Below are 12563 nucleotides of genomic sequence, written 5' to 3'. Positions count from 1 at the left end.
TATTGGTATTACTGTTACTATTACTGATACTACTGTTACTATTGATATTAATGTGACTGTTACTGTTACGTTGGTGTTACTGTTACTATTGGTATTGGTATTGCAATTACTGTCACCATTACTATTGGTATTACTGTTACTCGTAGTGTAGCTGTTACTATTTGTGCTACTGTTGCTATTGGTATTGGTATTACTGGTACTAGTGCTGTAACCGTTACTATTCATATTACTGTTACTGCTACTACTGTTACTGTTGCTGTTAATGTTACCATTACGATGACTGTAACTGTTACTGTTAAGTATTTGTATGACTGTTACGGTTATTATTGGCATTGGTATTGTTATTACTGTTACTATTACTGTTATTGTTACAATTACTGTACTGTTGGTACAATGTAGAAAAAGTGAAGATGTTTTAATATTTAGTCTAAATAATGAATCAAATGTAAAAATTCCTTGTGCCGATCTCATACATGCAAACTTTGTGGACAATGGACACCACCATGTTGTTTCGTGTGTCTGACAACCTACACCAGGGGTCACCAACGTCCTTTTTCCTTGTGAGAGTTACTTTTACAAAATGAAAATGGCCAAGAGCTACTCATTTTTTATAACATTTATTTTCAGAGCTTATTTTAAACCCAAACAAAGCGAATATGCTTGTTTTACCAGAACATGAACAAAATGCTGGTGTCCACAACTCACATGTTGTATTTCACAATGCATTTCTTTCTACTCTTCTTTCATTATTAACTGAAAACCTGAATGAAAAGCAGGCTTGCGGGCACCTCATGTGGTCGTGGGGGGGCGACCCACGGGCACCACGTTGGTGACCCCTGACCTACAGTATATTACTGTCTGACTGGCACCAAATCATTCAGCTTTTGGTTTGGTTTGGTTTAGTTTATTTGAACATGAAGGTTCCAATGGAATAGAACAGTAAGAAGACAAAAAAAATATATATATATATATATATATATATATACAAAAACTTAAACAAAAATGAACCTGACAGACCAATCATTGTGATGATCAAGACTCTTCTGCCTTGTATTTAGTAAACACCAACTGCTTGTATTGTTTTTTGAATTTGCTCATCTTGACCTTTGTAATGAGTTCTTGTGTGCTTTCCCCAGAACAAAAGGCAGTGGTATCATCCGCAAATAATACCAACTTTAAGTCCTAAGCTTTTACTTTGAAAATCAACAGGAACCTTTTGTGGAAGAACACATTAGTTGACATTTGATGACTTTTAAAACCGATGGTGTAAGCATCATCTCTTGTTTTACTTCCAGATGATTCCTCGTCGGAGAGCGGCAGCGGCCTGCCTGCCCTCACCCCTGCCTCGGCCGCCGCCACGGACGCCGCCTTAGTCAGAGAAGCCGAGGTCGTCAACGGCAATTGCGGCCCCGCCCCGCTCGACTTCAGCACGCCGACGTCCTCCTCCTCGTCCTCCGAGGACCAGCAGCCCGTGAACCTGAGCGACCCGCCCCCTCAGAGGCTGCCACTGAGCGCCTCCCACCTGCCCGTTACCGTGTCGGCGGCGGCGGCGGCACTGTTGGGCGCCCTGCATCCTAATGCGCAGGAGGAGCTGCGCAGGAAGTACCCGCTGGCCGCCAAACCTCCGCTAGCGCCGCATGCCGCCTTGCCCATGCCGCTGACACACACCCCGCACACGCATGCCTCACAAGGCAGCGAGCTGCGACTGGACCGCGACTACGCCAACAAGGTGAGCATTGACTGTGGAGTAGTGACATCATCAAAGGCAAACTCCAGTTTCCCCAACTTTTCCAAGTGTCCTACATTGGCAAATGTTGTTGATATTCATGCGTCTCCCACATGATCATAAGTGTCCTCAAGTGTTCCCTACATTCCAGAGTATCTGCAATGTTCCCAGGTGTCCCGGACATTCCCACCAATGTTTCCTATACTCTCAGGGGTCCCCTATATTCCAGTGTGACCCTGACATTCCCAAATATCCCAGACATTCCCAAATGACATCAAATGCACGCAAAGTTTAAAAAAATGTCTTCATTTACATGGAGGGGTGTTGTAGAAGTAATTGTAAACTAACGGGCGACATTGGGAAATTACAGAAAAAAGTGATTTTTGTGATAATATGCTGTTTCGTTTCGGCGAATCAGAACCATCTATGCTGCCAGGCCAGTAGCCAATCAGAAAGCACATTCTTGCAGTACTGGGATGGGCGGCAATTTTGTCGATCCGTGGCACTCCTGTACAAGCCAGGAAGACGTCTTTCATTGTACTCTGTGACCCCCGATAAAAGTACGAAGTTGTACTTGAATTCAACCGACAATAGACGGCGAATTTGGACATAAATTGTGAATCGTTGCTTGTTAGGAGGAGTTTGCACACCGTCAGGTTTTTGTCTTTGTCCTTTGACTCCTTTGATCTCTAGTAACATCACAGTTACTAACTGGCGAGCAGTGAAACGGCGACCAAGACTGAAGGGAACCCAACGCGTGTGAGATGTACTGACGTCAATTAGACAATTACGCAACAATCTGTTCTGGCCGGGTCTTTTGTTACCCCTCTGTGTATCAGCACCGGACTTGTGGAGTGGAAATTCTGCTGCTGGTTTCCTGTGACTACAAATTAGTGGCTTTAAGGACAGCAGCGGTGGTGAGCCAGTCCCTTTAAGAACTTTGAACTGACTTGAACTGCCATTTTGTGTTGTTGTCTCACCTGGGAGTCAGGTAGGACAAGGTTCATATTATACATTAGGAGTGTGAACCTACACACAGCCTTGCTCTTGAGAATCCAACCTAACCTCTGATGCGCTGGTCAGATTAATTGGTACTTGAGTGAGAAGAACCTAGCACTACGTACCACCAGCAGTCATTGTAATTCACAGCTGAGCCCGGTTACATCTGACATTTCAAGTGTCGCCGGCATTCCAGGATGTCACTGGCGTTTCTTACTGTCTCTGACATTCCCTACTATTCCAAAAATTCCAGAATGTCCCCAACCTTGTAGAATGTACCCAAAGTTGAGAAGTGTGCTCAACATTCACAGGTGTCCCATTCTTCCAGAATGTCCCTGACATTCCAAAGAATCCCAGACATACTCAAATGTCCCCAGTTGTCTAGAAAGTAGTAATGAATGTACCTTTTGCGAGTGCCTCTGACATTCCCACGTCTCCAAACTTCTAGACTGTAGCCAACTTTGACAAGTGTACCCAACATTCACTAGTGTCCCCGTCAGTCTAGAATGTCCCTAATATTCCCAACTTTACCTTACATTCTTGAATGTTTCCAATATTTTACACAGCAGGCGACAGTAACAAGTCCATGTTCACGAGCACCTCTAACATTAGCGACAGTAACAATGTACCGTTCGAGAGGGCCTCTGACTTTCCCAGGTATCCCAAAAATCCAGAATGTCCCCAACTTTGTAGAATGTACTCGAGATTGATAAGTGTGCCCAACATCCACAGGTGTCCATTCTTCCAGAATGTCCATGACAATCCAAGGAATCCCAGGCATACTCACATGTCCCCAGTTTTCTAGAAAGTAGCCGACAGTAACAATTGTACCATTCGCAAGTGCCTCTGACATTCCCAAGTGTTCTTGGCATTCCATAATGTCACTGACATTCCCTAGTATTGCAGACATTCCAGAATGTCCCCAACCTTCTAGAATATACACGAGCTTCATAAGTGTACCCAACATTCACACAAGCCTCTAACATTCCCGAGTATCCCCAGCATTCCAGAATGTCACAGACATTTCAGACTGTCTGTGACATTTCCTAGTGTCCCAGACATTCCAGAATGTCTCCGTTGTTTTTGTAGCCAGCAGTAGCAAGTGTATTCAACATTCACGAGTAGGCCTGTCACGATGACACTTTTTGTCTGGACGATGATTGGCCTACAAATTATTGTTGATAATCAATATTATTGACGACATTTTTAGACCATTTTTTCATTAATTATATAGCATAGTAATGTGAGTACGTCATATCAAAAGCAATAAACTTTAATTTCTCAGGAGTATTTAACATTGTAAGTGGAATGTCAAGAGCTTTTAAATAAAATTGCCGATGCAATTGTAATAGCTTTATTAATATAAGATATTTTTATGACACTCTTATTTAATACCACTATTAGACAGGATGTGCACCGCTCATATTTTGAAGACCAAAAGTGTGATGTGTGTTGAAAATGTGTGTCTTGAAGCCGTGGTTGTTGTCCCTATTTCACACACAACTTGCACAAAGCCATCGGCCAACCTAAAATGCTGGGTTACATTAACAAGCACTAAAACACAACTCATACAGCCTGAGTGGCACACACACACACACACACAGCCGCATTAGCATGCTCCGCTAAACCAAGCTAACCCAGCTAGCTTATACTCGCTGTTCACATTGAGTGGCGAGTAAGAGTATCAGAGTTTTTACGTTTACGTTACGTTACGTTACGAGTTTTAGACGATGTTTCCGGTTGCCGCCTCGACATGTTTAGTTCAGGAGCGGGCTGGTTAGTGTGTGTGAGGACATGACGCTGTGAATGAGCACTCCCACTGCTGGGGCAATTTCCACACACTCTTCCCGTGCGAGTTCCCCGCACCATGAGAGAGAGCTAAATCAATGAACAGCGACAGAGACGAATATCCAACGTCCAACATGAAACTAACTTCACTAATGTGCAGAGTGAACCCTCCTGTCATCCAGCCTGCGCTGTAAGGAGAGAGGCGAGAGAGGAAAACAAACACGCATGCACGCGTCTATTTATGGAGGCCAGCTAAATGACCTACCTCTTTTTTTTTTTGTGTCGTTTGATTAATCGATGTATCGGTTATTGTGACAGGCCTATTCACAAGTTCCTTGAACATTAGCGAGTGTCCCCGGTATTCCAGAATGTCACAGATGTTCCAGATTGTCTGAGACGTTCCCTCGTGTCCCAGACATTCCAGAAGGTCTCCAACCTTCTTCAATATATATATTCCAAGGTCTGTGTGTGTGTGTGTGTGTGTGTAACATGACAAGATGGTGCTGCACGCCTCCTCACACACTCTTTGTGTGCGACTCAATGGACCATCAAACACGTGAGCGCGCACACACACACACAGACAGACCTTGGAATGCTCACACATTCAACAAATCAACAAGTTCCTCTTGTGTTTGTGTGTGTGTAGTCACCCGTATACAGTTCTGGGGGCAGCTACGACAGTGTGAAAATGGATCTGAGCGCCGAGGACCTGAGCACGAGCCGCCATGGTGGCCATGTCGCCCCAGATGACGACGACGACGACCACGATGACCACGACGACAGTGATAAGATCAACGACACGGAAGGCGTCGACCCTGAGAGGCTAAAGGCCTTCAATGTGAGTGGGTGTGGCCTTTATGCAGGAGGCATGGTTTCCTGGAAAACAATGTGCTCGTGCATCATGGTCACGTGCGTTGTCGTGTCTTCTGGCAGATGTTTGTGCGGCTGTTTGTGGATGAGAACTTGGACCGCATGGTTCCCATCTCCAAGCAGCCCAAAGAGAAGATCCAAGCCATCATCGAGTCATGCAGCAGACAATTCCCGGAATTCCAGGAGCGCGCCCGTAAGCGCATCCGCACCTACCTCAAATCCTGCCGACGCATGAAGAAGAACGGCATGGAGGTATCACGTGCTGTACACACCACCAGACTATTGTACACAATGCTCGTGTCAAGGTCTCTGCCGCCCTCCAGTGGTGATGGGCACTACTACATGAAACAACACTTACACTTAAAGTTCAGTTATGGCACACAACAACAACACACAACTTGTGTGTCATGTTGTTCTTTGTCCTCTGCAGACTCGTCCCACTCCGCCTCACCTGACCTCGGCCATGGCGGAGAACATTCTGGCGGCCGCCTGCGAGAGCGAATCACGCAATGCTGCCAAGAGAATGCGCCTGGAAGCCTTTCATGTAAGAGTCCATTAAGGAATAAACACCATACCGCAAATGCTCCACTTAACACCTCTATTCAGTCAAGTCTCCTATAGCACATGTTAGCGCACGGCTGTCTTTAAAAAGAACTGAAAAGTGTTTCGTCTTCCTGCTGTGTTGTTCCAGGACGAGCAGGTCTCTCTGGACAAGCCATCTAGCTGTGGCGGCGGCGCTCTGAGGGAGCCGGCGTCATTGGCTCACTCCGCCTACTCTCTGGCCGCATCCACCTTCTCCAACCAGGAGCCTCAGCTCTACATCAACGGAGCCGGCCTCAGCTATGGTTACCGTGGTTACCTGGGCCTGAGTGCCGCCATGCAACACCCCATTTCCCTTACAACCGGCACCACCGCTCAGAGCAATGGTAAGACCTTTGACCTTCAAACTGTTGGAACCTCAACACAATTCATTCTCGCAGGCGATCTGATGTGTGGTTAGTTAGGATTTGGACCACTTTTGCAATAGAAAAAAGGTCCAACAGACACTGGTACCATTCTGAATTGTTTCACCTCAGGAGCGTCAAAGATTTGGAATGAAACTCATTTCCTCATTTCAGTTGATAAATTGTCTCATCTTCTTCCTCTCCCCCCAACCCCCACGCTCCCCTCCGTCATCATCATCATCATTGTCATCATTAACCTCCTGATTATCATCACCATTCTCATCATCATCCTCACCGTCTTCATCATCACTGTCATCGTCAATCCTCAATCATAATCTTCATCATCATCCTCATTGCTATCATCACCATTATTATCCTTATCACCATTGTCATCACCATTATCTTCATCCTCATCACTGTCTTCATAATTGTCAATCTCACCATCGTCATCATCATCCTCATCACTCATCATCCTCATCACTGTGTTCATCCTCCTCCTCATCATTGTCATTGTGCTCATTATCATCCTCATCATTCTCACATCCTTATCATTATCATTATCATTATCATCACTGTCTTCCTCATCATTCTCATCACTGTCTTCATCATTATCCTCATCAACATCTTCATCACCATCTTCATTATCAACCTCATTCTCATCATCATTGTCATTATCATCCTCATCATTCTCACATCTTCATCATTCTCATTATCATCATCATTTTCATCACTGTCTTCCTCATCATTCTCGTCATCATTCTCATCACTGTCTTCATCATTATCCTCATCAACATCTTCACCACCATCTTCATTATCATCCTCATTCTCATCACCATTGTCATTATCATCCTCATCATTCTCATCATCATTCTCATCACTGTCTTCATCATTATCCTCATCAACATCTTCACCACCATCTTCATTATCATCCTCATTCTCATCACCATTGTCATTATCATCCCCATCATTCTCATTATCATCATCATTCTCATCACTGTCTTCCTCATCATTCTCATAATCATTCTCATCACTGTCTTCATCATTATCCTCATCAACATCTTCATCACCATCTTCATTATCATTCTCATCATCATCATTCTCATTATCATTCTGATCATTCTCACATCCTCATCATTCTCATTATCATCATTCTCATCACTGTCTTTCTCATCATTCTCATCATCACTCTCATCACTGTCTTCATCATTATCCTCATCAACATCTTCATCACCATCTTCATTATCATCCTCATCATTATCATCATCATTCTCATTATCATTGTCATCACTGTCTTCATCATTATCCTCATCAACATCCTCATCACTATCTTCATCCTCATCATTCTCATGATCATTCTTATTATATCATCATTCTCATTATCATCACTATCCTCATCATTATCCTCCTCATCATCATCATTCTAATTATCATCACCACCATCTTCATTATCCTCATTGTCATCGTTATTCTCATCATCCTTCTCTTGATCATTCTCATCATCATAATTATATCCTCAACATGATCCTCATCAACATCCTCATCACATGGTCGTCGTCCTCCTCATCATTCTCATCATCATTCTTTTTATCATTCTCATCAATGTCTTCATCATTATCCTCCTCCTCATCAACATCCTCATCACTGTCTTCACCATTATCCTCATCATCAACACCCTAATCCTCATCACCATCACCTCATCATAACCATCATTATCATTATCTTCATCCTCATCATAATCCTCCTCATCATCATCACATCATCATCGTCATCCTCCTCCTCCTCCTCCTCATCCTCATCAGGGCCCACAGACCTCAGCATGAAGTCCTCAGCCAACATCACTAGCTCCGCCCCCTCAGCCAACCATTGCCTTGGTGGGCGGGGAGGCGGCGGCGGAGGAGGCGGGGCCTCGGCCCAGCTCAGCCAACCGGAGATCTCGGCTGTGCGTCAACTGATCGCCGGCTACCGGGAGTCAGCGGCTTTCCTGCTCCGCTCGGCCGACGAGCTCGAGAACCTCATCCTGCAGCAGAACTGAAGATCTCGCACACGCACGCACGCAAACACACACACACACACACACACACACACACACACTTTGTTGGATTTGTGTCTTTTTTGTTGGGTTGAAACTTTTCATCAATGAGGGACCCTGAGAGATGCCGCCATGCCTGAAAGATTCTTTGTGTGAAGCAGGGTGGGCACTTGGACCCAAAGGGAGGGCTTTGGAACTATTGTGGCGGCACTAGGACCCTGGGGGCAGGCACTAGGACCGTGGAGCAGGCACTTGGAACATGGGGGCAGGCGCTGGGACCCTGGGGGCAGGCGCTGGGACCCTGGGGGCAGGCACTGGGACCCTGGGTACAGGCACTTGGACCCTGAGGGCTCCTCTGCTGCTCACAATCAGCTCAGCCATTGGATGCCATCTTGTCCATCAAGATGATTGGACGTGGTGTTTGCGTGTATATAAATATATAAGTAGATGCTCTCTGTGTCTGATAGCACTTTGCCCCGCCCCCTTCCTGCCTACTTAATATGCATCCCGGACGCCATCTTGACCAGACCAGGAAATACCTCAATCATCCACTTCCTGTTCCTGCTGCTGTAAATAGATAATGACCAGGACGCCGACGGCGATGATGAAGATGCGTGTGCGTGTGAGGGGTTATAATCTAATTAGCGTGTTAATGACCTGTAACTGTTCAAAGCCCCTCCCCCTTTTCTTCTTTTTCTTCTTGGACCTCCTCCTCCTCCTTCTTCTTCATGGACCTAATGCTAAGGAAGAGGAAGTAGTGACTTGTGACGTTGCTGCTAACAACCTTCTGCCATAGACTGACGACTGACCTCTGGCGCGACCTCCACTTCAACCAAAATTAACCTTAAGTTTTTGTTTTTTTATGCAGACTTTTTATTATTTATGTCTTTGGTGGATGCCAACGTGGCGCCAACGCCTTCACGCGGCACAGTTGGCTTTTGGGCTAATGAGAAACCTCCATTTTGCTGTCGGAAGCCACGCCCTCTTCATCACGCGAAATGCGTGATGCCTAAAAATGATCTTTAGTTTTGAACGCCTCGTACAGCTCGCGCGGCGAGTTTCTGCGTAGGAAGGTTAGCGTCTAATTTAAGAGAATTTCTACTTGGAGGATTTTGAGTGCGACCTTTTAACGAGTCGCAAGGTTACAAAACGTCTGTCTTCGTTTTTTTTTATTCAAACAAATAAGCGCCATCACATGACGGTTGCTAACGGGATGTTTTTGCTAAAAAAATACAACAAATTGTGAAGAAGTCAAATGAGCGCGCTAATTGCGACTGTGATATTTACTCACCTTATCGGCTGCGGGGGCGGCGTGGAGGGGGCGGGGTTTGCCGAGGTGTTGTCGTTTTCGTTGCGATGCAGCTGATAATCACGTTACGTTCCCTCAGCGCTACGTGGCTAGCCGTCCGATGCGCCGCGTTAAGCCAGAAGCGTTTTTGGGGGGGGGATTTGCGGAAAGTTCCAGATTAGAACTGTGAAGAATGATTTTGTGGTCCTTTTGTTGGTAAATATGCAAAAAGTCAGCTGAGGGCGGGGCTTGGGGGGCGGGGCTCTGATGTCAGGCAAGTGAAGTTCTTCTTTGATGTTTCACGAGGCTCCGGTCCGTGCTTACGCTAGCTGTCGTTGACGCTGTCCCGGTTCTGTTATGTTTTGTTCTGTTTTGACCCGGTCTCAGTTGCTGGTTGACGGGACCCGGGTCCACACGTGGACCTGGTGGTGCAGACCAACACGCTTTACTTCCCTTTCTTCCCCAAAGATCTCGCATGTCAACGCATCGGAACCTCCCGCGCTTTTGCTTTCCGATCTCCAAGTCCTTTTTGTTTTCGTCATGAAAGAGGTCACCTGTGAGCCGCTGAGTGCAGAACCCGCACCAGAACCTCCAATGAAGCAAATGACAATCTTTACAAAGTTGGAATTTGCTCTTTCAGCCGTGAAAGAAAAACTCCGCCTCCTGACGGCCGATATCAGATTGATTTTTTCCGTCTAATGTTCCGATAGTTTTGTGTTTTGGGGACATTTTGTACGATGTTCCTCAGCGTTTGCTGGAAACGCACTTCGAGGAACGTTCACCCGGCCGGCATCACACAACGCTCGGCTAGCAGTCAGCTGACCTGGTAGACACGCCCCCTGCTGGCTGGAAGCAAAATGGGTGGATTTATTTGGTGATGTCTGTTGCGAGAAATGTAACGTTCAGAGTCATTTGTTCACGTCAGTTCTGATGCCAGTCGAGTGACCACAAACTCTGTCAACATGTAGAAAAAGATTTTTATTTTTATTTTTCTACGGCACACGTACAACCGAGACGTTACGTTTATTCCTCGTCTTCTCATTGTTCCATTGCGATTGCTCGATGGCTCCGCCTCTTTTCGCCCTTCATGAGTTCACTCAGTGGAAGTGTGATGTTTACATGTACAGAATTCTTTGCGTTTTTGGTTCTTCTCACATCTGACTCCCCCACCCCACCCACCCACCCCTCCAACTCATGAAGCTTGTCGCCAGAGACACGCCAACATTTTCAATTTCAGTCGCTCGCTTTTCTTTGCCTTTTTTAGGCTTTCTCTCGTTACGTCTTCAAAACTGTTTGCTAGCCGTGCGTCCAGACTGGATGCTAACACCTTGTTGGCATTTAGCCATGTACTGTATCTATAAAGGATGCTAACTGATTGTTAGCCATACGCCAACCGTTTATGGGAATTTAGCCATGCATCCATAAGGAGATGCTAAGACGTTGTTAGCTTTTAGCCATGCATCGATAAGCAGAGACTAACAAGTTTTAGGCATTTGCTCGTTCATCCATTAGTGATGCTGACAGGTTGTTAGCATTCAGCCTGGTGTCAACAAGGGAACGTTAACATGTTAGCAGTTATCCATGCATCCACAAGGGAAGTTAACAGGTTAGCATTTACTGTTAGCCATATGTCAGCACGGGGCCCTCACAGGTTGCTAACAATTAGCCGGGCCTCTACAAGGGATGCTAACAGGTTGTTAGCCTTTGTTGGTTTGTTTTTACTGTTGTGTTTGTGGTCACGGGATGCTAACAGCTAGCTAAGAAAATGAGGGTGAAGAAACGTAATGCGACTGGTTTTGAAAACATGTCATTGTTTATTTTTTGGTCGCTTTGTGTTTGGGGTGGGTTGGGGGGAGTGGCCATTGACCTCCGAGGTAACGCCACACACACACACACACACACACACACACCAATCAGTGAGAGAGAATGACAAGCCATAGCGCCCTGCGTTCGGGGGGCTCTATTAGTATATTTAGCGAGCGTGAAGGCTGCAGACGACACAAGTCAACCTCAGGAAAAAAGAATAAAATTTGAAGAAAAAAAAAGGTTTTTTGTACAAAATCTCGCGGCCATTACCCTCCCTCTTTGATACCATTCAACTTTTGTATTTATTATCATTATTATTGTTATTATTATGCTCTTTCTTATGGCAGTTGAGCTTTTTTTCTGTGTGGAAATACGATAGCGTTAAAAATGTCCAATCATTTGTTGGCTGAATGAAGAGAACATGTCACTCTGCTGTGAACAAACCAATGATTGTTCTGAGCTTCTATTTCTTTATGTGACGTCACTGCTGACCGTTTGTTTTTTGTGCTTGTTACCTCCTGAGCTGTACAACACAAAGCTAAATATACTAATAAAACTGTGTGCTAACTCGCTGGCTAGCAGTCTGTCATCTTCACGCAAAAAACTTCATTGATGCTGTAAAAATGACGAAGTATCAGGGCCACATTGAAACACAAAATCTGACATTTCAAGAATAAAGTCGATTGTCGTAAGTTTCCGACTATAATTCTTGTAAATGTACCACTTCATCCTCGTAATACAACGTTTTTGTCGTAAATGTATGACTCGTAATAATATGACTTTTTTTCCCGTAATATTAGGACTTTATTCTTGTGAATGTACCACTTTATTTTCCTAATATTATGACTTTTTTCTCTAAAAAAAATATGCAACTTTACACTCATAATATTACAATTTTTCCCTTAAGTTTACTTTGGAAATATTTTGACTTTCTTTAAAAAGCACAATTTTATTCTGTTAATATTACATTGTTTTATTAAAAATATATACATTTCTCCATGAATGTGGTTCTATTAGGACCTTTCTTTGACAACACTTTTTTCTAAAATACAGTCATAATATTGTGAATGAAAAAAAAATATTCTTGTAATATTGCACACATTTTTTGTAAAA

General features: G+C 44.6%; 1 protein-coding gene across 1 annotated transcript in view; it reads left to right on the top strand.

Moving 5' to 3' along the window:
* Positions 1-12256, top strand: part of LOC129187559 (nucleolar protein 4-like) — a 59795-nt gene extending 47539 nt beyond the window's left edge. The window contains exons 6-11 of the mRNA XM_054787015.1: positions 1296-1729; positions 5160-5351; positions 5447-5635; positions 5814-5927; positions 6075-6309; positions 8127-12256. Of these exons, the coding sequence (XP_054642990.1) occupies positions 1296-1729; positions 5160-5351; positions 5447-5635; positions 5814-5927; positions 6075-6309; positions 8127-8359 (1397 nt within the window). The 3' untranslated portion in view covers positions 8360-12256. The remainder of the gene's footprint in view (positions 1-1295; positions 1730-5159; positions 5352-5446; positions 5636-5813; positions 5928-6074; positions 6310-8126) is intronic.
* The last annotated feature ends 307 nt before the right edge of the window (positions 12257-12563 follow it).

Source organism: Dunckerocampus dactyliophorus, chromosome 1 (assembly GCF_027744805.1).
Source record: "Dunckerocampus dactyliophorus isolate RoL2022-P2 chromosome 1, RoL_Ddac_1.1, whole genome shotgun sequence".
Taxonomy (NCBI): domain Eukaryota; kingdom Metazoa; phylum Chordata; class Actinopteri; order Syngnathiformes; family Syngnathidae; genus Dunckerocampus; species Dunckerocampus dactyliophorus.
The sequence above is the reverse complement of the archived record's forward strand: the minus strand, read 5'-3'. Positions and strand labels throughout refer to the sequence as shown.